The following is a 24,331-nucleotide window of genomic DNA, read 5'->3' on the forward strand; positions in this document are numbered from 1 at the left end:
ACTCAAACTATGGACTCAAGACCTTCCTAAGCAAAAATAGAGGTTGCCATTTCTAAAACCCTGCTGGTTTAAGAGGTGGCCTTCATTTCAGTTCTGGGTGTTAAAGGCAAAGAAAACATAAAATCCAAGGAAAAGCTCACTTCACCAGGGGAGGGCTGCCAGACCAAGCTGGAACAAGCAGCCATAACATTTTGATGCAGGTCCTTCATAAAAGGTTTTAAAAAAGCCTGTGTAAAGGCTTTTTTTGGCCTTTTTTTGTAAAGGCTTGTTTGTGGAAGACAAGAACAAATGACCTAGCAATCTGCAAAACAAAACATTTATTCTTAGAAAAAGTCAGTTTATGTACAGCAAGCCTCAGAGGAGGAGGAACACCCTGCAGTCTTCAAGACCCTTCCACGGTGCCTTCCTTGACGATGACCCGAGCCAGGTTCCGTGCAAGGGCGAGTCTCAGCATTTCCACTTTGGTTGTCTCAACATCATCATCCTGCAAGAGAGCAGAGCCTGGGCTAGGGGACTGCACACAGTGATGAGCTGGTGCCATGGTCTGTCTCAGGGTTGGGAAGGTGAAGATGCAGGTTAGTGAGAGGTATTTACCTGTTACAGGGACCTCCTGAGAAGAGCAGAACCTGCATTTCCTACTTAATAGCTCAACCCAAGACAGCACTTTTCATTCCCTGGATGCTACAGGGCTTTGCATGTGCAGCAAATAGTTCCCTGTTCTGTGCCTGGAATGCTCAGAGCCAGAGCTGCTGGATGGCAACACCTCAGCTCTTCATTGCTCACATAATGTGCAATTATTTATCTTGGAAAAGCATCACAGTCCAGTGCAAACCATCAGAACATGAGGAGTAGGAACACTCCTGCACTGGGTGCATAAATACTTCAGTCTCTTATGGATGCTCTTATTTGACTGCCCTGATCCCACTGTGCCAGTCTCTGGGACTTGGGCTGTCCCTCTCCTATGACCTCACCAGGAATATAAATGCAGAGTTTCCCTCCCTGACCCTTCCCACAGCCCTCCTCACTTCATTATCCAATTGTCCTCAGAGCTGAACAGGGTTACCTGGAATTTCTGCTTGTCTGGATTCCCTGCTGTCAGGTCTTCCAGGCATCGCATCAACTCGTAAGTCTGCTCTGCTGAAAATATGACCTGTGGAAATCAAAGTATTTACTGAAAAAGATCAAATTTAGAAACATCACACAGGTTAAGAAGATAGTGCAGTTGAAGAGAATAATTTTACACTCCCACAGCTCCATTCTGACCCCTGAAATCACAGGATCCAAGGATAATTCAGGCTGGATGTGACTTTGGGAGGTCTCTAGTGCCACCTCCTGCACCAAGCAGGGTCAGCTATGAAGTCAAAGTGGCTGCTCTGGCTCTGTAATTGCTGAATTATTCTTTTCTTGATGGATCTTAAAGAAAAACCTGTGCTTAGAACTGGAACAACCCTCAAGCCAAGTACCCAAAGGAGCTGAATGCAGCTAAAATTACCAGAGCAGATGAATTCCACTGCTGTTGTACCAGCGGGGAACCAAAGGAAGAGTCAATTTATGCCCTCCTGGGTCCCTGCGTGCTCCCACTGCCGGGACACTCGGAACTGCCACGGACAGGTCTGGCAGGAGCAGGAGGGTCACCCCTTTGAGTTCCCTGGTCAGGAACAAAGAAGGGGCTCCCAGGGGGGCTGTGAGCAGGACCTGACCTCCTTCTGCTCCAGCAGCGGGAGCGCGTCCGTGAGCAGCGTCATCCAGAAGGAGCAGGGCGCGATGTGCGCCGTCATCAGCGTCAGCAGCAGCCGCGCCGCCTCGGCGAAGCGCTTCTCGCCGTAGAGCCGGTGGAACTCCCGGTACTTCCCTGCACAAAAGGAGCCGTCAGCAGCTGGGCCTGGCAGATCCCTCTGCTCCCACAAAGAGCCAAAACGAGCCCAAAGCAGCCCCTCGGGGTTGGGGATCTGGTGCGTGAAGGAAGGTGACAACAGAGGGGCAGCCACACCCTGGGTTTGGTGTTCTGGGTGAGCTTCAGGGTTTGCATCAGACTGGTCAGGGCTGCTGCTACCCCAGGCTGAGTGTCTACAGGGGAGCAATGCCCCAGTGGCTTAGAGCAGAGAAAATGTCCTTTTTGAGGTCACAGAGTATCAGGAGGTCTGAAAAGCCACACCTCTTCCTTGGTTGTTTAAATGGAAACTGGAATCTCTGTTAGTAGGGAAAGTTCTGCATTTGCTAAGAATTAGTGAGATCAATATCCAGCATGAGAGAAGTGGCTGAGGATGGAAGTGGGGCTCCTTCTGTATCCACTAAACTGTCACAATACTGGAAGTTAATGATTCCCATTCAGATTCACCTTGATTAATGCTTAAGCTCAAGGCAGAGACATGGGGAATTTGTCCAGCAAAGGTAACCAAAGGTTCTAGAAACCTTAAGGGAAAAACAGGCAGAAATATTTTCAGGCCTTTCAGAATTGTTTAGAAACAGCAGAAAGGGAAAAGGCTTCTCTGGAGTTAACAGTTACCAGATGATGCTGGGCATACAGAGCTGAGGGATTACCAATTTGATAAGTCATGTTTAACTTCTAGACCTAGTTCAGGATCAGCATTAATGAAGGAAAATCAGTTCTGGTTTTGCAAGCTGGACCAAGTGGAAACAGATAAAGCTCATGCTCACCCTCCCTGTAAGGGTGGTATCAGGTAGAGGGGAGTCAGTCCAATGCTGACAGCTATTCCAAATTCCTATCAGATTCTGCCTACTCACAGCATCACAGAAATCAATTTCCTGTTTTGGTCCATGAATCAAAGGCCGGATCAGCTGCAGGCAGAGGGGCAGGTTACCACAGCCTGCCTTGTGCCAGGCAGGAGAAGGAAGCTGTGGTACCTGAAGGAAATGAGCTGGAGGCCCTCACTGTCTCTGTCACAAGTGCTCAGTGAGAGGGCAGGGAGGGCTCTTACTCCAGTGAGCTTGACTGGCACACTGAACCCACACACTGGAAACTCTGGAGAACTTGGTAAAATGCTAACAAGGTCAACATAACTTAAAGCAGTGGATTGCTTTTCCAATGAATCCCCTAAGGCCATCTGTTAGTATTTCAGACCCTCTCAAGGTAGTGATACAGTCTGAAAAAGAAGGAAGAAGTTTGGAGTGTCAGACTTGGCCTGTCCTGCTCAGAGCAGAGCAGGGACCTGGTGTGAAGGCAGAGGTAAAGGCCCCCCCTGGTACAAGCTGCATCCCAAAGCACATTCACCATTTGCTTTCCCCTCATCACTAAACCAGGAGCCAGCCAGATGGAAGGAAGCAGCAATGCAGTAATGCCATGGAGTTCTCCACAGCAGAGCAGCATGGACCCTGCAGGCAGCTCTCACCAAGGAACGTGAGCCGGTCACTGAGCAGCATGGACGGGCCCAGGTTGTCAATGAGGTCCAGGTCAGAGAAACAGCCCTTCTCACAATAGTCCTTCAGGAACCTGGGGAGAAAGGGGAACACAAGGAAAGCTTAGAGGGGAGGCCATCATGCACATCCATTCTGTGCCTCCTAATCCCTTCCCAGAAAACCTGACTGGATAGCCCAGATCCATTGTAATCAACCTCCCCAAGGGATTTAGAAGTTTCTGGAAGTGGCCAAGGAACTGGTATATTTATATTTATAATGTATATTTAACAGACACTCCATTGATTCTTCTGCATTCTGTGGTAGTTGAGATTTATTTTTTAAAAGGAGTAAATGAAGGAAGGCAGGCAGGAAGCTGAGGCCAGTGGATGCATAACTAACACTCTCAGACCATAACAAAAGCTCTGTTTTTCTGCTGTGTAAAAAAGTTGATAAACAGCAGGAACAAAAACAATGCTAAAAGCTTTTCATCTGTTTTGTCACAGCCTCCATTATGCTGCTTTCTGCAGAGCTGCTTCCTGTGATTTTTTTTTCATCCTTCTGTTGAAGGAAATGTAATGATTCCCACTCCCTCAAATAACAAACAAAAAAACCCCAAACCTCAGATTAGCAATCTCTTACCACTCATTTTGCCAGTGTTGAAGACAGAGTGTTGTCTGGCCACCTACCCAGAGTGTAATTTCAAAATTATACTCTAACTATGCAGGGACTGGTCTCTGCCTATTTCCAATTAGCAAAACCCACACGACATGGATTGTTAGAGATTACAAAGCCTAAAGAGTTGCCAGAGCTTTTGCTGAGGCCTGAGCCAAGTGTCAGTATTGTCCTCACTTTGATAACAACCCTCCTGCTCCAGGAAAGGTCAGGAGTTTTGAGAGGCTCATACAAAGCCAAGGACACGATAAAATCACTCATTGGTATAAATTTTTAGTAGAAACAATGAGATTTTTAGTAGAAATGGTGGCTTAAGTGACTGCTACTGGCTTGTTTGGAGGTGAGGTGAACTTGATTATAAAAAAATTTGCTGAATAAAGCACAGATGGGGACAGCCCCCTGGGTCACTGTCCAGCCCATCAAACAGCTCTGTCACAGCAAGTGAAGGGCAGAGCACAGAAGCTGTTAAAGAAATGTTTATCCAAGTAAGGTCTAAGGGGGTTGGACTCTCAGATAAAGTCAATCTGTTTTGCCTCTAGATGTCAGGAAGGAAAACAACACAGGGAAGGCACAGCTGGGGGTACTGCAGGGGACAGCACCCAAGGGTGTTGTTTTCTGGTCCAGAAGAAGGGGCCTGGTCCCACCTGCAGCAGTGGGAGCTGGCCCCTGGCACAGCAGGCACCCTCCCTGTGCCCCAGGCTGGCCGGGAGCTGCTGCTCAGCCTCACCTGTCCGAGATGAGGGTGGCGAACGCCGCGTCCTTGGCGCGGATGCTCCAGGACAGCGCCGAGCCCAGGCGGTTGTTGCGCAGAGCCTTCATGGCCATGATCTTACAGATGCTGCGCACTGGGGGAGCACACAAAGCAGCAATTAGTGCCAGTGGGTTCAGCTGGAGCACTGAGAAACAGTGAGAGTGAAAATGCAGCACCTTGTTCATGCATCTGCCTCTGCTCACAGATCCTCAGCACCTTGAGGGCCTTCTGCTCCGTGCTGAGCGGGATGCGCTCGATGTGCAGCTCCAGGTACACGCGGCCGAACTCCGGGCAGTGGTCGAAGTAATCCACCCCCAGCTGCCAGAGGCTGAGAGAGGGGAAAATCACCACCATTGCAACCCCAGCAATCTTCAATGAGCACAGCAGTAAAGGCCCAAGGAGAATCTGAGCCTGCATTAATAATTGTTAGCTGTGATTCACTTTGCATTCAGTCCTGAAATGGCTTCTCCTTTCTACCTCACACCACTTCCCTGTAACATAACTTTGGAATGTGTGCAGCTGGTAAGAGCTTCAGTGCAAGGCACTCTGCACAGTGGCTGTGCCCAGGTCATGGGGTGTGAAGAGTTCTAACAGACAGCTTTTGTCTCCATTCAGGAAGGGAAATGTGCCAATCTTGTACAAACCCCAAGGGACACCTGCTGAATTCTAACAGTGGCTGCTCTGAGTTTTGCCCTTTTACTTCATGAACATGCAGTTATTTGTTTTGGCTGCCTCAGTCTAAGTCTGTCCTATAAGTAATAAAACAAAAGGTGATACCTGTGATGGGAGAAGAGTCCTGAGGCATACTCCAACAGGAGGAATTCACGCATATTTGAACCAAAACTGGGGGGAAAGAGAGCAAATATCCCGATATTATTATTTGCATCTCACTGGAAAAATCTGATTACTTTATTTCACAAGTACTATCCATTTCTGCAGTATGTTTCCTTTTGGTTTTGTTTTTTTCCCTCTGGGCTATCTTAATCAGCTTTATTCAAGTAATGCAAATAAATACTTACTAGAGATTGTGAGACTGCAGGAGTTTGCAGTGATCCAACAGGTCAGTCAGGTGAGCCACAAACCACCAGTTGCTCAGGACAATGCTGTGTTTGAAGCAAAAGAAAAAATTAAGCCTAACACTGCCAGGGACTGTGTCAGGTTTTCCACAGGCATTTCTTACAAATACACAGCTCTGTTACAGTGCAAGGTCTGGCTGCAATGTCCCAGACCTAATGGAATACTTTTAATTGCTGCCAGCTTCACGTATTTTTGCTGAATTCTTGGCAAGGATGTACCTGTACCTCTGTACCCATACCCCCGCCCCAAATACACAGAAGCAATACTGTAGAACTAGAGAATCAAAACCTTAAAACTCAACCTGCATTCCTTGATCACTTGATGCATCTCAAATTCAAAGGCTGCCATTAAAATCAAGTCTAGAGGCTCAGGGCTGCTCTCTCCACCCAGGAACAGGTCCATGCTAGACTGTGGAACGAGATGACAAGACAAAAATGCAAAAGCAAGACATTTGTTTGGATGTAGCAGTTATTTTATAGGAAATAATAGGTCATGGAGGTTAAACACATTAACAAAATGGAATTGTCCTCATTTTAGCATAGGGGACTGGGAAAACAATTTGCAGGAACAAGACTGGCAACGTTATGGCACTGAGAAGTGACCCATTGAAAAATGGGGCTTCAACAATTATTTGTCAACTTTATCACTCTCCCAGTCCTTTTACAAACTCCAGACAACATCTTACAGGCATCTAGCTGCTGTAAGACTTTTCCCTATGTTTTTCTTTCAGTTTGGTGCTTGAAACAGTGGAGACTATTAGAATATTTGATTTCCTACCTGTGCATAGAAGCGCAGCTCCATCGGCTTCACTGTGGGGTGGGAATACAGGAGCCTGGTGACCAGGAAGTGATACCAGGTGGTCATGAGCTCCTTCTTCTCCAAAATGGCATCCTCATCTCCCAGCAGGATCTAATGGGACAAAAACACAGCAGGAATGCTGCACACTCAGTGATGGACACAGCTGCACTCCAGCTCTCCAGAGGCATTACTCCTGTTCTGCAAAGGTGAGGATTTATTCAAAATTACATAACAAAAATCTTTCTCACAGCTCAGTTTCCAAATCAGCCTTAGGATCTTGGACAGGGAGAGAAACCCAACTACCCAGGCTGGCAAACCATCAACAGAGGACAGGAGACATATTCAAGTTACTTATGGCTACACTGGGCTCCTGAAATCCACAAGGATAGATTCAATACTTTAGTCCAAAGTTTCCTCTGTTCCCAGCAAAAACACACCTTGCAGATGGACTCCATGTGGGGATTGGAAGCAAAAGTTCCATCCTGTAGATACCTCTGACATTCCTCATGCCAGTGCTGCCACTTCAGCTCCAGCTCTGTCAGAGTCTGGGTGTTGCCAAGCTGAACAGAGGGAATAAAGAAATACAGGGAATAAAGGAAACACCAAGTCAAATCACACCAAGCTTTTGGGCCAAACTCACAGTAATTCCTGATAAAAAGCTAAACATGAGGTTGCTTGTCATCTTTCTGTGTTGATGTGTCACCTAACAGACTTTTATCTGAATTGTTGGGTCTTTGGGCAATTCAAGAACACAAATATTGTTACTGTAAAGGAGTAAGACTGAGATGTTCTACTAAACTGTTACAGGGGACACAACCAGGTGGCTTTTCCCAACAAACTACATGAAAAAACACACTTTGTACATACACTGGGCACAGGCATCTTCTTCATCAAGTCATCCAAGATTTTGTACATGTTCATGGATGCGGGATTGGCACTGGCTTCCTTGGAGAGCAGGTGCCGTGCTTCGTCCATCCGGCCTTGGAGCACAAAGACATCCACCTGCAAAAACCCCCTGTCCATGAGCTCCACACTGGGCAGGATTATGGAGCACCCAGGAAAGGGATCAGAGGGGCATTTTAACCTGTAATTCAGGTAAGGGAAGTGGAGTTAAAATGTTTAAACTGCAGGCACTACTAATTCAAGTAACAGTGTAAGGCTTGACCTCTCTGGGCCATGAAGGATGAGGGGGGAATGAGAACGGCTTCATGCTAAAGCCCACACAGGCAGACAGCACTGAGGTGTTGTGGCCAGCAGGGAAGAGGAAGGAAAGCACAGACATGGATTCCTGTTGTTCAAGAACCTTCCAGGTGGTGATACTCACCACATTCCAGAAGAGCTTGTGCTTGGAAGGAGTCTCACTGCTCAGAACTTCCCGGACCATGCTGTCCACGTCGCACACGTGCAGCCGCACCCAGTCCAGGAGGCGCAGCAGGAGGGGCCCAGCTGTGCACACACATTGCCCTCTGTCAGCCCCCAGGGCTTGCTCCCAAACTGCTCTCACACATTTTGTCACAGTTTGACATCATTAGATGAGATTTACTGACTGGATTTCATCTGCCACTCCCAAATTACAGAGTTCCTTAAGCAAAGAGGCCCTGGGAGCACCCAGCCTCTGGCAGGTTTTCCTGGGGCAACACGGTCCAGTAGAAAACCCAAACTTGGAAAAAATAAAAAGTGAGTGATCCAGATCATAAACCTTGTCATGCCAAGAGACAAACAGAATATTTCTGTTTATTTTAGCATCATTTCATTATTACTAACTGAATATGAGGAAGAAATTTGGCACTAGGTGATTAATTTAGGTTAAGTAATCTGTAATTTGTGAATCTCTCCTGAATTCTGGGACTGTGTAAGTAGCACATTTGTTTGCATAATATTATTTCCTTCAAAATTATTTTCTACTTAAAAATGCCAATGTAAACAGACTGACTTCAAAAATGGCAATCTAGAATTAAAGGAGTTGTATCAAATCTGTGTAAATGTCAACTGGCATCGACACATTTGATGTTTAAAGAGATGTTTTAAGCTTATAAATGAAATAGATTGGCAACAACTTTTGATATCCCTTCTCTTTATAACCTTTCTGACAAAGAAACAATTTAAATCAGAGTGAGGAAGAAAAGTAGAAGGCAAATTGAATAGCTTGACATAATTCAATATAAAGAAGGCAATTAACTGAGGCAGAAGTGAGTTAAAAGGCTTATTAACACTCTGCATATCTCTAAAACATTAAACTATGACACAGTGAATATGATATACATTTTAAACAAATTAATATGCAAAGAACAAACTCCCATCAGTCTTTACACGAGGATAGTTCATGGCTCACCTGTAGCTGCTTCCACAAACAGAATCTCACACAGGTTCCAGATCAGCTCCATTGCAGAGAGAATGGAAACCTGAAGGAAAGCAGGGCCAAGTTTCAGAGCTAGTCATTATTCCAGTTGGGTTTTTTAACCACACAATGGCATCTGCTGTCCACAGCAATCAGTTCTTACAGAGAAATATCACACTGACAGTTCAGACATAAAAATTAAAAGACACATGCCAAAATTTCACACTTTTTCCTGCCAGAAAACACTGACACTGTGTAATGAAATGCAGCAATAATCTGTCACCAATGAGCAACCTAGCTGGTCTTATTTTCAGCCTTTCTGCACTTTTAAGACTCAATACAAACATCAGAGGAAGAAAGAGCAGCCAATGAAGCAACATGACTGCAGCTAGGACAAAATTGGTGTGAGCACTCTGCTCCTCCCAGGACACTCCTGTGGATGTGACAGGTGAACACCCAGAGGCTCAGATGCAGCTGATTGGAACCTGAGACTTTGAGAGGTGAAACAGCACATAGCAAGTCTGAAACATTTCTTGTCAGCTTTGGGATGACAAGAAAGCATCACATCTACAACAGCAAATATGTTTACAACATGGCAGTGAATTGAGGTGTTGGGCATCTTTATTGTTTTAGAAGTACAGTAATTAAGTATTTATTTCCATTTATTCTTGGTCGTGAACTGTGTCTCATATACAAGGCAGAGTTAAATCTGAAGTGCCTGATGCCACAGTGGTGGCCTGGTGAATTCACCAGCCAGTAATCCACATCCAAACTGACAGGACTTACCTGAGTGCTGTACTGGCTTTGCAAGGCAGGGTCCTGGGTCGAAACTGAAGGAAAAACAAGGAAAGTCAAAGAGCAACATATTTACATTTGACAGTTGCTTCTGAGCTTTGCTAGCTTTCCATACATCTGCCACATGAGATACAAAAAGGCTCCAAGTCCCCAGAAAATCAGTTACAATACGGTGGGAAAAAAACAGTCCATGACCAGATTTACAAAGCACCTTGGAAATCTCCAGCATGGAAACAGAGTCCTGGTAATTACTGAAACCTACACATGCTGTTGTACAGCAGTTGCAATAAGTTACCACTACTATCCTACTTTCATAATTGCAACTGGTGTTTCCTTTTCCTGCAATAAGAGAACAAACAAACAAACTTACCAGCTGCCTGGTGCATGTCCTCCATGCAGGCTCTTATCACTGACCGGTAGTTTTTACTCACTTGAACCAATCTGCCAAACACAAAATGACTTTGGTTGGAGGGAGCTGTTGGAGTTTTTGTGTGATGCCCCCTACAGCCTTGCAAGTTTCTCTGCGGCAGCAACTCCCAGTACCTGGGTGAATCCATCTGGAATCAGTGAGACTGTGCCACACTCTACCAGCGCAGTTATTGGAAGGATCCGAGCCTTGATTTGTAAAATCCCCCCAAAATGGTCATTCTATCTGCCCCGCTGCTGATTCCAGAGCTGGTAAAAGCAGCCTGGCCAACGGCACTTGCCTCACTGGAGGCGTTTATCAGCCCCTGGTGCTGGTCCCCGGCTGGAGAAGACGCAGCCGCTGCCTCCCACTCTCCCCATGCACTCACTGCGCCTTCCGCGACTTCCCCGCCAGCTCCTCCTCGCTCCGCTGCAGCCCCATGAAAATCCCGTGCGACTCGTTGAAGAGTTTCCGCAGGGTGTGGATGTAAATGTCCTGGTCCCTGCGGACCACGAAGACGTGGGAGGAGCTCGGTGCTCCATCGCCGGTACCTGCAACAGAGCCCGTCAGCGCCCGGGCAGCAGCGCCCGCGCTGCACTCACCCCAGAATCGGGATGGGCATGGGGAGCGGGACGGGCATGGGGAGCGGGATGGGCATGGAGGGCGGGACGGGCATGGGGAGCGGGCAGGCGTGGGGAGCGGGACGGGCATGGAGGGCGGGATGGGCATGAGAGCGGGATGGGCATGGAGAGCGGGACGGGCATGAGAGCGGGACGGGCATGAGAGCGGGACGGGCATGAGAGCGGGATGGGCATGGAGAGCGGGATGGGCATAGGGAGCGGGATGGGCATAGGGAGCAGGCAGGCGTGGGGAGCGGGACGGGCATGGGGAGCGGGACGGGCATGGAGGGCGGGATGGGCATGGAGAACGGGACGGGCATGGGGAGCGGAACCCACCTGCGCGGCCGAACAGGGTCTCGCACACCAGCACCTCCGCGGGGCCCCAGGCGAAGCAGAGCTGCCGGGCCGACGGGTCCGCGCCCGGCACCACCTGTGGGGGGACGGTGTCCGTCAGCGGCGCCCCGGCCCCGCACCGCCCCGGCCCCGCACCGCCCCGGCTCCGCACCGCCCGCGGCCCCGCAGCGCCCGCGGCCCCGCAGCCCCGGCCTTGCCCTGCCCGCCCATCCCGCACCACGAGCGGCGGCTCCGTGTCCGGCTCGTCCATGGCGGCGGCCGCGCTGCTCCCGCTCCCGCCCGCCGGGGCTCCGGAGGCCCCTCCGGGCTGCCCGCGCCGCCGCCTGCGCGCCCCGAGCCCCCGCCCGGCCCCGCCGCTGCTGCCCCGGCGGAGCCGCCGCCCGGGGACGGGAGGGGACAGGGAGGGACCGCGGGTCTCCGCCGGCTCGGGGCAGGCGCCACCGCTCGCCCCGGAAGCGCCGCCCGTTCCCGAGGCCCCGCCGGGGCGGGACAGACCCCGCTCCGCCCCCGCCCGAGCCGCCAGCCCTGCCTGAGGGCTGGGGATGGATGGATGGATGGATGGATGGATGGATGGATGGATGGATGGATGGATGGATGGATGGATGGATGGATGGATGGATGGATGGATGGATGGATGGATGGATGGATGGATGGATGGATGGATGGATGGATGGATGGATGGATGGATGGATGGATGGAATGGATACCACCCCATCACAATCTGCCTCATTTTCTTGTCAGGACAGATTCAGTGCTGGGGTAGCTGTGCAGTGATGCAGTTGGTCAGTCAGCATTCACAGATTCACTGAATAGCTCAGTTTGGAAGGACCACAAACTCAGGTCCAAATTCCCTGCTCCAGCAGGCTCATCTCAGAGCGTGTGGCACTGGGTTGTGTCCAGACAGTTCTGGAATATCTCCAGTGGGGAAGACCCCGCACTCTGTCTGATCTCTGTCCAAGTGCACAGTCACTAGCACAGTGCTGTTTTCATGCTCACTTCATTGAGTGATTGCTGTGGAACAACCCATGTCTCCTATTTCTTTATGCATGTCAAACACGTGCAGGCTGAGAAACCTCTGGGATGTTGAAGGTGATGCTCTCTGGAGCTCTTGGGCATTGATAAAGCTGACAAATCAAATTATGTGCTCTGACTTCAGTGAGTTGCCTGCAGGCTGGGGAAGGACTTGTCATGAAGCAGGATTGAAGCAGGAAGAACCCCCTGTGCCTCACTCACTCACTCAGGGCCCAGGAGAGGTCGATATCCCCTGGACACGGGGCAGAGGAGCCTTCTGAGGCTGCTGGAGGCTCATCACCTTTCTGTTAGCACTGAGAGCTCACCTATCATGGTGCTCAACTCAATAACCTGGTGTGATAAAACACTAACAGCATCCTGCTTCTTCCATTCTGCTCTCCTCCCCACTTCTCCTCACTTTTTGCCCGTGCTAGCCAATAAGCAAATTCTCCAGCAATATACTTTTTAAGACAAGTATTAGCAGTGCAGTTTTGTTGGTCCTACAGCTGGAACCAGTCCCTCTTAGGCTGGTGCCTTCCCAGGACACTCACTAAAAATTAACTTTTCAAGAAAATGTAAATCATTTGCTGTCCTTGTATGACAAATGCTGCAACACTCCATGGCTAAATTGCCATTTTTTATTTATCAGCTGCTGCATCCATCATTTCCAATAAAAATAAAGCCAGCAGTTCTCTGGGAAGAGCATGTCATGCAACCAGTCATGCTGAGAAAAGGAAGTGGTGTCTGCTCAGGTCAGAAGGAATGAATTTTTGCAGGTAGAACAAATTAAACATTCTGAAAGCTGCTTGAGAAACTGAAGACTCATCAATTTTAAACCCCTCACTGTTTATCATGGGCAAGGGTCTGTGTTTTGTTATTTGAAGATGTGCCTGTATTTGAATCTCTGCTGTACAAAGTCAAATTCACCTCTTGTCTTACACAATGGTGCTGCTCTGTGCTGCAGACTTCTGAGGATGCTAGTGGGCATTCCTAGATCCAGAATACCATTCCACATGTCCCTAAAAGGCTCTAGATGCAAATCAAAACCAGATGTCTGAAAATGCAAGGCCTCCTGCCACTGTTCCTCAAGGCTAAGGTGCTGCTTTTATAACTGCAGCAGTTTCTTGTGAGTGGCAGAATATATTTAGAATATCCATGCAATACTGTGTAGAGATCCACTGTGTGGGAGGTGGATCTAGGAGTGGGACAGTGTCCTCTGCTGCTCCCAGGTCCATCTGTGTGAAGAGACACTGAAAGCTGGAACTCTTTGATCCTCTCCTGCTGTCTCTTGGCACACAGTGTCCACTTTGCTCACTCCCTAAAAGTGTCCGTGGCTTTTCATATCCGCAGCATCTGTTGTTCTTAAATGGATGATTCCTGTGGAAATCATCCTGGGAAAGGTGAGTTTTAGTATGAAATCTTGACATTTTTCAGTCCTCTTGAACACTGGCTGCAGCTCTGCTCATACCTAGAAGGGAAACCTTCCTGCTCACCTCTCAAGGAGGCTTCTGTGCCTCTCCAGTCTGTATAATTGAGCAGAATTGGGAATTTCCATGTCAGCATGGAACTTCACATTGCTCAGAAAGGCTTGAGAGTATGGGCTGTGGATCCAGCAAGGAAAGCAAAGAGAAAATGTGTGGTTTACAGTCAGGAGAAAAAGAAAAAAAAAAAGTCTGATGAGGATAGCAGTTACCACCTTCTGAAACAGGAGGTTTGGAAGCTATTTGGGGAACAGAGGGAATGATCAGCATCATGAACAGGGAAGGCACAGCACAGGCAGGGCTGTAGGCAAAAGGTATTTTCTATTCCCAGGGCTAAGCCAGAATTAATGAAAAGCAAAGCCTGAGTAAAGCACTCAGACCTGCAGGGTCTGAGCCAGTAACCTCGCTCACACCTCCAAATTACTGTGTGCTTTCAGTTCTTGCCTTGGACTCAGTGCAAAATAACACCCAGTTTTAAAGGGGCTGGACTAGGTTTTGTAGGCTAATGCTTGCTGATGTGCAGGAGCACACACCTTCTGCCTGCAGCCGCTTTGGTGTCAGAAATGGAATGTTTTAAAATCCCAGCATGAAGAGCATATATATGGAATGCCTGTGTTCCCTACCCTCTTCATCAGAGGGTGGAGAATTAAGCCAAAGAGCTCTGCAAATTCTTCCTTATAAAACTGCAATACAAGAATGAAACAAAGTATGGAAATATTTTAAGAAACAGCACATGGAATTTTTTTCTCCCAGAGATGGAATTTCTCAGGAATTCTCACCGTGAAGCTTCCCCATTCACTTCCCTTCAGCTTGGTGCATTGAAGAGGAGGAGCTCAGAGGGACAAAAAGCTTTGCTTTGCTCCCCTCTGCTGCAGCCCAGACCCTGCAGGAGTGGGGCCTTTGTAGTTCCCAGTGTGGCTTCTCCCCCCGCTGCTCGCTCCCAGTGCTGCTGCCTGGCCAGTTCCTTTGCAGGTTTTAGCACTGATTATTGTCAGCTCCAGTTTCTCAGAGTTTCCTCCGTTGCTATGTAAAAAGAAAAGCCACACAGAGATGAGGTTTGTATAAACCTGCTCTGTGATTTGGGATCTGTTTGATTGGTGGTGAGACCAGTGCTGGTGCAGCTGAAGCCATTTTCAGCTTTTCTGAGCACATCTAACTCCCATATGTTCTCACAAATTCTAGAGTATTTTCCTGTCTTTTTTAGCACACTTGTTCTATTTGTGAGGCTGCCTTAATGTGTGTCTCACTTGGTGCCATTCCTGCCTTCAGTTCTTTGATGCCATGCTCAGGTCTCGGCCAGTTTCATCCCACCTTCCCAAAAAATCCTCCTCCTGGGCCTGCAGCACAGGGATCTTCAAGGAGGGAGGGGGAAGAGTGACAAGAACAAAATACAACAGGACCATCAAACCCCATGATGCCCTTCCACACTTCTATGTGACATTGCATCATCTCTAAAAATAGAACTTAAGGTCCATTGGGAATCACAACTCATCTTTAGTTCTGTAAAGTATCCCATGGATAATTTTTTTGTAGTTTTGCTTTAAAAAGCTCTGGATGAGGTAGAAGGGTGGGGATTGAGGTGCTTTTTTTCCTTTTTCTCACTAGTAGTTCTATTTCTTTGTGGTGATGATAGACTTCAGAGGGTCCAAACCAAGTTGGCCATTGCTTTTCAGAGCTCAAATAGAAGGAGAAGGGAGATCACAGGAGCCTGAGGCATCACACATGAAGGGAGATTTGGGTAGAAGTATATGGTCTTCCCAGCCAGGGTGCTTCTCACCTCCCAGTACCTTAAACAAATAGAAACATAATAGCATGAGTAATTAAACACAGGGAAAACAGGCAGGATCAACTGATTTATCTTTTGATGATAAATCAAGTAAATTGACACAGGTGGGAGTGGAAAAGCAGAGCTCAGAGGATGATCTCTTTGAATCGCAGTCACAATTTGAAACAGCATCTGTTGCCTTCTTAGGTCAAACTGAACATGTCTGTGTCTGGGGTTTTTTCAGAATTGACTCACTAAGACTTCAGGAGGAGTAAAATACTAAAAGAAAAAGGTTCTGTGGAATTTCAGGCCAAATTCTGGACTACAAGGGATTGTAAAAGACCACTGTTCATGTTTTGTGGAAGCTCAGGCGGCTGCCTGGGACATCCTCCTGCCTCACAGTTGTGCCATTTTCTCAAGTGGGGACTCTGATAAAGGTTTGGCTTCAGCTTCTTCTCCTCAGTTGGTGTTACTCTTCTGCAATTTCCAGAAAATGACAGGAAAAATCCAATCTGTGCTCAGAAGGAGAGAGCTGGAATGTGAAGTAACAAGACAAAGGCAGAGCAGAGGACCAGAACAGACAGTGAAAAGCAAGTCTGCAGCTATGCCTGTAAGTGAAGTTTCTCTTCAATCAATATTTCACTACGTGAGCAGTTTATTCATGACAAAGAACATCTATGAAATGGTGCAGAAAGTTTTGTCTTGCCAGGAGAAGGGTGTGTGTGACCACATGGCCACCTTGGTGTCATGACTCAGAAGCGCTCCCACACAGAGCAGGGCCAGTGTGGAGTGATGCCCACCTGGAAAATCCATCCCTTGGGGATCAACAGGGATCATTTTTGTGATATTTCTCTTCCATCTACGTGATGTAGAGAAGCATTTGCAAATGATGGTGGCAAGTGTAATGCTGATGATAAAAGGCACAGGAACTGTTTTGTGTGAACCTGTAAAATCTCTGGAGTTATTGAGAATTTCCTCCTCCCTTCCATGGAATGAACTTTAAGAAATCACATCATTGGTGGCTCTGACTCACGTAGAGTAATTGTTGGGGGGCTGCAGGTGCTCAGTTCCCTCACAGACACGGCATCTCTCCCAGGATAACCCCTCCCCACAGGGACAGCCCAGGGTTTGGGGATCTGCCACGCCATCATTGTCCTCCACACCACAGTGAGGGGCACAAGCAGGAGGGAGAGATTTGATGAGGCAGAGACGAGGGAGAACCACAGCTTCAACGAGGTTGGAAAAGGCCTCTGAGATCAGCGAGTTCAACCTGTGCCCCAACACCTCCTTGTCAACCAGACCATGGCACTGAGTGCCACGTCCACTCTTCCCTTAAACACCTGCAGGGACAGGGAGTCACCACCTCCCTGGGCTGCCCGCTCTCCCGGAAGGTGTGTGCAAAGAACGCCGTGTGAGGCACTGAGGGGGCACTGAAGGGGCACTGAGGCGGATGTGGCAGGCGGCCCAGCGGCTTTGAGGAGATTTGAGGGCATTTAAAATTTGAGGGGGCCAAGGATGCTGGGGCTGGCTAGGGGAAGTTCTGTTCGGGAAGGGCACGGTGCGAGGCGCGGTGCGGGGCGCTGAGGGCGGCCCGGCGGCCATTTTGCGAAGGACAATGCCCGCCGCGCGGGGCGGGGCAGGGGCGCGCGCACGCAGCGCGCGGGCAGCGCGGCCGCGGGCGCGCGCGCGCCCCTCCCCTCCCGCCGCCGCCGCCGCGTTATGTAACGGCCGCGGGGCGCGCGCGCGCTCCCTCCGCCGCCCCTTCCCCCTCCCTCCCGCCTGACCCCCCCCGCCCGGACCTGGCTCCGCCCCCTCCCCGCGCGCCGGGGCCCAATGGGCGGCGGGAACGCGCCCGGGGGGGAGGGGAGAGCGCGGCGGGTGCGCGCACGCACAGCCGCGGGGCCGCGCCTTGCCCCGTGCGTGCGCGCTCCCGGCCCCCCCCCGCCTTCCCCTCTCTCTGTGTCCCTCTCTCTCCCTCTCTCCGCCGCGCTCGGCCGGCTCTGCCCCCCCTTTGTGCGCGCTCCGAGCCGCCCCCGCATCGCCGACTCGCCATGGCCGACGAGAAGCCCAAGGTGAGGCCGGCGCGCTCCGCAGCTCCCGCCGCCGCGCTCGGCCCCTCAGGCGGCGGCCCCGGCCCGCAGCCCCCGCGCCGCCTTTGCGCGCCATTTTCCTGCGCGGGTGGGGGGGGCCGAGGCCGCGGCTCCCGGGGCGGGCGGGGGATCCCCGGGGAGAGGGGGAGCGAGCCCGGGCCGCCTTCCCGCCCTCCGCGGGGAGAGAGGCAGGTCTGGAGGCGGTTGCTGCTGCCTTCCTCCTCCTCCTCCTCCGCGGCCGCAGCATCCCCGCCGGCTGCCTCGGCAGCCGCTGCCCTCACGGTCCCCGCGCGGCTCCGGCCCCTTTGTGCCGCCTCTGGCCGCGCTCGGGCCCGGGGGGGCCGCGGGGGCTCCGCTCCGCACGGCAGGAATTAACAGAGGCCGCCGCCGGGGGGTTGGCTTTTTTTTTTTTTTTTTTCTTCTTCTTCCTTGGCCTTTTTTTTTTTTTTTTTCCCTCTCCCCTCACCCTTCCTTCCTTTTTTTTTTTTTTTCTTTCCTCCCCCACACTATTTGCAAACCGAGTTGGAAGTGGCGAGGGCGCGGGGCCGCGCGCGGGCTGACACATGGCGGGAGCCGGCTCGCAGCAAGGAGCGAAAACAAAGCTGGAACTGGGGGTGCCGGAGAGCCCCGGGCCGGGACAGCCCCGGGGCCCGGCCCTGAGGCCCGGCCCGAACACGAGGGACGCAGCTGGAAGTTGATCCTCCGCAGTTTTCCGCTCCGCGAGGGTCGGGCTGCTTGATGTGGAGTTTTTTTTAAACATTTTCTGAAGGAGAAGACCTGGCCCGTTTCAGGTTTTATCAGGCACTTTAAAGTATCTGCGAAGTTTTTTTTAATAAGGACATCAAACGGTAGGAAAAAGTTTGAGGTGCAATGAGAAAGAGCCTTGCTGCTAGATGGGCGCACAGTTATAACACAAATCAGCTATAACAGATCATAGGTAACTTAATTCCATTCAGTGGGTACACTGGTGTTGCATATTGTTGTGCTTTTAAAAGAAATAACTTTTAAATTTTTTTAAATCTGTTTTGAATGCCTGGCCTGGTGGTAATTCTTCATTGCTAAATTTCCAGTCTACAGAATGACAGCTAATATCAGATTAATTTTTTTTGTATGTGGCTTTTTTCCTTTAAATTTTCAACTGAAAAGTGCTGACCTTTATTCCCTAATTCAAGGTTTCAAGTCAGCAAACAGCTCTAATATCTTTATTTCCTCCTTTTCAATAACCTGTTGCACTTTGGTAAAATGTTAACTTCTTGTTTCATACCTTTTTTAAAAAGTGTTGGTTATTTTTTTTTTTTCTTTTATTTCCTCCACAGGAAGGAGTGAAGACTGAAAACAATGACCACATTAATCTGAAGGTGGCAGGGCAAGATGGGTCTGTGGTGCAGTTTAAGATTAAGAGGCACACACCACTTAGTAAACTAATGAAAGCCTATTGTGAACGACAGGTATGATCTCAGGAGAACGGTGTCTGGGGAAGAGCTGCTCTCCAAGGGATGGAGGAAAGCAGTTGAAGTCTTAAAACTTGAGTAAATACACAAAATGATAGAGATGGAACAGAAACTAATTGTGCTGTGCAGTGCTGTCCTTGGGCTCTGTCACAGGGTGGACTGAGAGGGTTGTGGCAGGAAATGGGTGAAATAAAGATCCGTTGTCATTTATGAAATCTGTATTTATAGGTGGAGGCTTCTGGGAGGTGACTGCTGCTCTAATGCTCAGAAATATTCCTGTGGAAGGGGTGGGTTTGGGATGAACTTAGGGGAGAGAGAGTTAAGTGATAATCAGGGATTTTTATAGCTCTGAGTGACTTCTTGGACTGTTGGCTTCTGATTGATTAGCTTAATTGTACTGAGATGAGAAGATACCTTGAGAAGGAGCTTGTACATTTAATGATGAGCTTTGTTTTTTCTCTTGTGTCCTGGCTGACAAATGAATCTTCTGAGAGACCCACACACCCCATGTGTTTGCTGATGTGGTGGCAGCTGCAGCCACAGTGGGGCAGCTATTGCAAGTTTTACAAACACCTGTTTGAGTTGAGCTGTGGAGCTCTTCCTTCTGCAGCTCCTGATTTGGGAAATTTTGTCTCTGTTATCCATGATATTTTTTAGTGACTGTCAGCCTTCAAAAAGTTCTACACCTACAGAAGTGTTCAGAATTAGTGAGTTTTTAGGTTTTTTTTTAAAGCATAAATACTCCAGGATACTATTGCATACAGTAAAGTCAGTATAAGATACTGGTGCAGCTATTTCATCACCAGGAAAAACCCCTGTGATTCACATAGAGAGTGGTAAAACCTCTTTGGTTTGCCCTGTGCCACAACAGAATAAAAGTAAAGACAGGAAAAATTAGCTCTTGCTGAACATGTGAATGTGTTCTTGTATGGGTGTTCTGTGGAGAAATTAGTGAATGTTGGAAGCTGTGAGTTTGTTTTTCCTACCTCACTCATACAAACTCTTGTTCTATTTTGCCAATCACTGTGTTGCTTTTTCCAGTCATGGAGTGCAGTTACATCTGTCTTTCAGGGAATTTGAGGATTGGTTGTCTATGAAGTATAAAACATTTTGAAGTATCATTCATTCTTAGTTACTTTGAAGCAAGCAAAAGTAATATTGCAAATTGTCTTAGATTGCCAAAATGCTTAAAAAAAACCCAAAACCAAAGCCAGCAAAAAAAAAAAAAAACCCAAAAATCAAACAAAACCAAACCCAGGTATCAACTGGAGGAAAAACATCAGTAAATCTTGAGAATGGGAGACATTTTTTCTGATCTTAGTTTTAAGCTAGTAAGTATCCAAAGAATATTTTTGTGGATGTGGATTTGTCTTTAGGTGCTTCCTTCTGAAATGTTGCTGCATGTTTTTGAACAAAAACACATTTGTTCTGCATGTCTCTAAAAGTTAGATTTTATTCATGTATTTATTTACCTAACTAGTACACCTGAACTTAAATCCTTAATTTTGGAGAGGTGATAGAGAACTTAGCAGCTATAAAGGATGATAATCATGTGTTATGTGTAGTAGATCTAAAATGGAATTAAATTTGAGTGACCTGTTGAGAAGACTATTTGTGATTAAGTGGTGAAAAAACCATCCATGGACCATACTTCATGTTTTGTGGAGACTAACCTCACCAAAGGACAGTTTTTCAGTATGTTTTCAGCTAACATTTATTTAGCTCATAAAGTTGTTATGAACCTGGAAAAAAACAACACTCTGGGAATAGGAAATGCATGTTTCAAGAAGCACAATGTCAGAGCAAAGGGCTCAAAGCAAATGTTGCTGTGCAGAAATGTGTTGCTGCCACGAGACTGAGCCACACACTTCCTTAGAGCAGATGATGTTCTGAGTGAGTGCTGCAGTGTCCTGATCATGCTGGAGGAGGCATTTTGCTGTGATCCATAAAGTTAATAAAAAAAAGTTTACTCACATTTATTAAAATATTTTTCCTGACAAATCTGCTCCTCAGAAATAATTACTACATTGTTTGCTGTTGTGTGTGACATCCTCTCTTGCCAGGCTGAATGGAGGCTTCTCTTCTAACTCAGAGATGCCAAAGCACGACCCTGCAATCCATTGGATTGCCTCAAAACCAGATTGGGCTCTTGGTTATTAGATACTCTGGGGAGAATGGTTAGAGCTGGAAAGGAAGTTTGTGTCCCCAAATGTCACTGCCTTGCCTTTGCTGAATGTGTGGGGCTGTGAAATACCCTGCAACTCTCACTGGTGACTTTGGAGCTGATGTTATCAGTGGGAGAGATTGGTTGTTACTCCCAAGTTTCATCCTCACATGAGCCAACAGACTGAAAAATGTGAGATATTCTTTTAGGGATGGAAGAGGTCAGTAAAGTGAGTGTTGTGTGGTAGAAATGCTTATCCAAAATACTGGCTAATTTCTGGAAGTAGAGAATTGCTTTATTTTTTCCGTCTGTGCATGGAAAAACTTGATACATAGATTTCTTTATAATAGGAATTGGAGGTTAAAAAGTTCCCATTTTTTTACTCTTTGCTGCTGCAGACTAATTTTGTTGTTGCATTTCTGGAAGAAATATTTTAGAATACCTTTGTTTTTGGAGGAGGTCAAAAAGGAGTGTTGAGTGTCATTGTTGGACATTTATTACCCAGAGTGTTGCACCTGGTTTTTGAAGTGAATTACTCAAAAGCACAGTAAACCTGCTGGCCTTGGGGTGTTCAGAAATGGCTTTATTTTAACTTAGTCAGTGGGGGCACTGTTGCTTCTCATGAGTTGTTGGACACAATGCAGTGTTTAATACAAAACAGATTGCAGGGATTTGGAGTGAAATGCCTAAAAGTCAGGGCATGAGGGAAGGATGGAATCTCTGGTGGCTTTTAATGATGATGCTGCAATTCAGTAACAAGTTCAAGAGTAAACTGCTGAGAACTCTTACACCAGGTTTATTTCCCTTTGTGTTGTTTCTCTTTGTCCAGGGGTTGTCAATGAGGCAAATCAGATTCCGGTTTGATGGGCAGCCAATTAATGAAACAGACACACCTGCACAGGTAAACAGCACCAGCAAGGCTAAAGAACTGTTTGAAATTTACTGCAACAGTTGATGCTTCTGTTTCCTATCAAATACTTATGTAAATGTGTGTATTACTGATAGAACTGGATCTTTTTTACCATTATTTTGGTGTAACTACTTTAGGATAATTAGAAATGGAATCCAGGACTTGTGGTGTTTTGAATAATAAATCTGTATCACTGTTATAATAATAAAACAGAAAAATTTAAGTACAGTGTACAGATAGTGAGTCTTGTAAGACTTTTACTTTATTGATTCATGGCTCTGAGATAAGGATGGTAAGTTAAGAATTGAGTTTTTCTTGAAGCAATGGCTTTATTTTTTTATATAAAAGCTTGCCAGGATGTTATCAGAGAGATGCTGTGTGCAAGCTTGCATTTGTAATACAAAAGTAATTTCTGTTGTTTGTGATCTGAAGCTGTTTCAGTAGCATGGAATTAATGAATATGGTGAAGTTTGGGTTGTCTGTAAGTGTTTGAATGAAGGCCATTCCAAGAACAGAATGGTTCCCTGTGGCCCTGGAGCATTTTTCTGTCCTGCTCCACAGAGCTGTTTAATCAGCCTGACCAAGTGATAGCTTTATCTGCTGTTCAGGACCACTTGTAATGAAATAACAGACTTTAGTTTTCAGTTCTGAGTTTTCCAAGCTGTTGCTTCAAAGATTGTGCCTCTTGTGGCCCCAATCTATGCAACTTTTTAATTTGCAATACTGATAATTGAGGCAACAGGATGATTTTTCTTTTCCATCCACGTTTTGCTGAAGCTTAGACCAGTCTGTGGTAATTGGCATAGACCAGTTTGATTTCCTGAGCAGCAACTGAGTCTGTTTAGAAATATAACTTGAATTAGTTATAGCAGCTCCAGTTTTGGTACAGATTTTGTCAGTAGGTGCCATTAAAATCCCAGGAACATCAACTGTAAAACTTAAAATGAAAAAAGAGAATGATATTAATGAAGTATTGCTGTTCTTCACTGGCAATTGTTGCATGATTACATGCCAAGTGTTTTTAATTTTTTTTTGTGCTTGCTGATCCTTGGTTTTACTGGTTGGGCAGAGGCTTCAGTTCCAGTCTGCTTCCCCATTGCTGTAGCCATTTGAGCAGCAGCAGCCATCTGGAATTGTAGCAATGTTTTAAGGTAAACTGAGGGAGTAAATAGGAGAACAAAGGTGCAATGGCAAAGCAGGCAACAGAAATCAAATGTTATAAATCTGTTTCTTAGGAGTCACACAGTGTACCCTGAAGTTAGTACTAGAATTCATTCTAGGTCAACAGTTATCAATTGGCATTTTTTTTTCTGTGCAGTTTCTTTGGTTTTTACTTTGGTGAGTTTTGTTAAATGTACAAAAGGGTGGTGGTGGAGGGGAGTGGGGCTTCTCTGGTTAAGTTGTATAAAAAGTAAACATAAAGTCAAGAACTGTAAGAACAACCCAGGCTGCTGTAGAGATGTGAGAAGAGTTAAAAAAAAGCCCTTTTTTCTTTTTTTCTGCTGTAGTTGGAAATGGAGGATGAAGATACAATTGATGTGTTCCAGCAGCAAACAGGAGGAGTTTACTAAAACAAACACACAAAAAAGAACCTGCTACTTTCCTCTCCAGAACTGTGCTCCCACAGGCAACACTTCACAATTAGAAAAATGAGACTTGGTTCAGCCACATCCTGACTACTGCAGTATAGTTTTCTCTCTTCTCTCTGATTTTTTTTTTCTTATTCCTTTTATTGTACATAAAGTAACTGGTGATGTGCACAGGCATAATGCATATTTTTTTTTTTAACTAAATGGCCAATGGTATGTTTTGATCAACATTTAATGGAGATGGGGTGGGAAAACAAACTGGTTCTGTGAAAATGCCCCTCTCTCCGTTAGTGGCATGCTCCTTCTACTTTTACAGAATCACAGAATAAGCCGAGTTATCTTTATATTCCAGTAAGTTATTTTGCTCTCACTGTTCAAAAACAAAAACCTTGCATACCTTGTTTGATTGGATAATTTCAATGTTTTTCTTTTATCATTGTAAAACCAAGGGCAATTTTATAACTTTTTTGTACGTAGCTGTTACATGTAGAGCAATCTCTGTCTAAGTAGGGGTAAATTACTCTTTAAAAAAAAAAGGAAAAAAAAAAAGTCCTAGATAGTTTTCCCTTCAAGTAAAACGTCTTGTTGTTTAAATAAACTTCTTGTTTAAAATAACCAGTTTTCTTTCTTTTTCTGTGGAATAATAGTACTCAGCAGCTGTATTTCTTTCTCTGCAGCACTTTATGCTTCTCAAATCTCTGC

At 47.0% G+C, this 24,331-nt stretch overlaps 2 protein-coding genes across 2 annotated transcripts; one reads left to right on the plus strand and one right to left on the minus strand.

Annotated features, from left to right (window-relative positions):
* Positions 1-302: 302 nt before the first annotated feature.
* NUP85 (nucleoporin 85) lies at positions 303-11,439 on the minus strand. The gene is made up of 19 exons (XM_058038580.1): positions 11,386-11,439; positions 11,151-11,244; positions 10,583-10,745; positions 10,159-10,229; positions 9,780-9,823; positions 8,988-9,057; positions 7,980-8,101; positions 7,523-7,657; positions 7,093-7,215; positions 6,635-6,766; positions 6,159-6,265; positions 5,800-5,883; positions 5,558-5,623; positions 4,957-5,108; positions 4,757-4,874; positions 3,351-3,451; positions 1,701-1,852; positions 1,064-1,150; positions 303-484 (listed from the first exon to the last, which is right to left on the minus strand). Exons 1-19 carry the CDS (start codon positions 11,416-11,418, stop codon positions 383-385), a joined length of 1,956 nt encoding a protein of 651 aa, XP_057894563.1. The 5' UTR covers positions 11,419-11,439; the 3' UTR covers positions 303-382.
* Positions 11,440-17,321: 5,882 nt separating this feature from the next.
* Positions 17,322-24,244, plus strand: SUMO2 (small ubiquitin like modifier 2). Its single transcript, XM_058038902.1, has 4 exons — positions 17,322-17,497; positions 18,832-18,963; positions 21,960-22,031; positions 23,549-24,244. Exons 1-4 carry the CDS (start codon positions 17,477-17,479, stop codon positions 23,609-23,611), a joined length of 288 nt encoding a protein of 95 aa, XP_057894885.1. The 5' UTR covers positions 17,322-17,476; the 3' UTR covers positions 23,612-24,244.
* Positions 24,245-24,331: the final 87 nt, after the last annotated feature.

The sequence above is a fragment of the Melospiza georgiana genome, chromosome 21, assembly GCF_028018845.1.
Source record: "Melospiza georgiana isolate bMelGeo1 chromosome 21, bMelGeo1.pri, whole genome shotgun sequence".
In the NCBI taxonomy this organism is placed as follows: domain Eukaryota; kingdom Metazoa; phylum Chordata; class Aves; order Passeriformes; family Passerellidae; genus Melospiza; species Melospiza georgiana.

What these genes read in the sequence shown, in the direction of transcription:
- NUP85 (XM_058038580.1), bottom strand. Translation starts at nt 11,418, where the DNA reads ATGGACGAGCCGGACACGGAGCCGCCGCTCGTG. An exon ending in ACAAGCTCTTCTGGAATGTG is followed by an intron (nt 7,658 to 7,979) that starts GTGAGTATCACC and finishes GGGTTTTTGCAG; the next exon opens with GTGGATGTCTTTGTGCTCCA. An exon ending in ACATGGAGTCCATCTGCAAG is followed by an intron (nt 6,767 to 7,092) that starts GTGTGTTTTTGC and finishes TTGTCCCATTAG; the next exon opens with ATCCTGCTGGGAGATGAGGA.
- SUMO2 (XM_058038902.1), top strand. Translation starts at nt 17,477, where the DNA reads ATGGCCGACGAGAAGCCCAAG. An exon ending in TGGCCGACGAGAAGCCCAAG is followed by an intron (nt 17,498 to 18,831) that starts GTGAGGCCGGCG and finishes TTTCCTCCACAG; the next exon opens with GAAGGAGTGAAGACTGAAAA. An exon ending in AAACAGACACACCTGCACAG is followed by an intron (nt 22,032 to 23,548) that starts GTAAACAGCACC and finishes TTTCTGCTGTAG; the next exon opens with TTGGAAATGGAGGATGAAGA.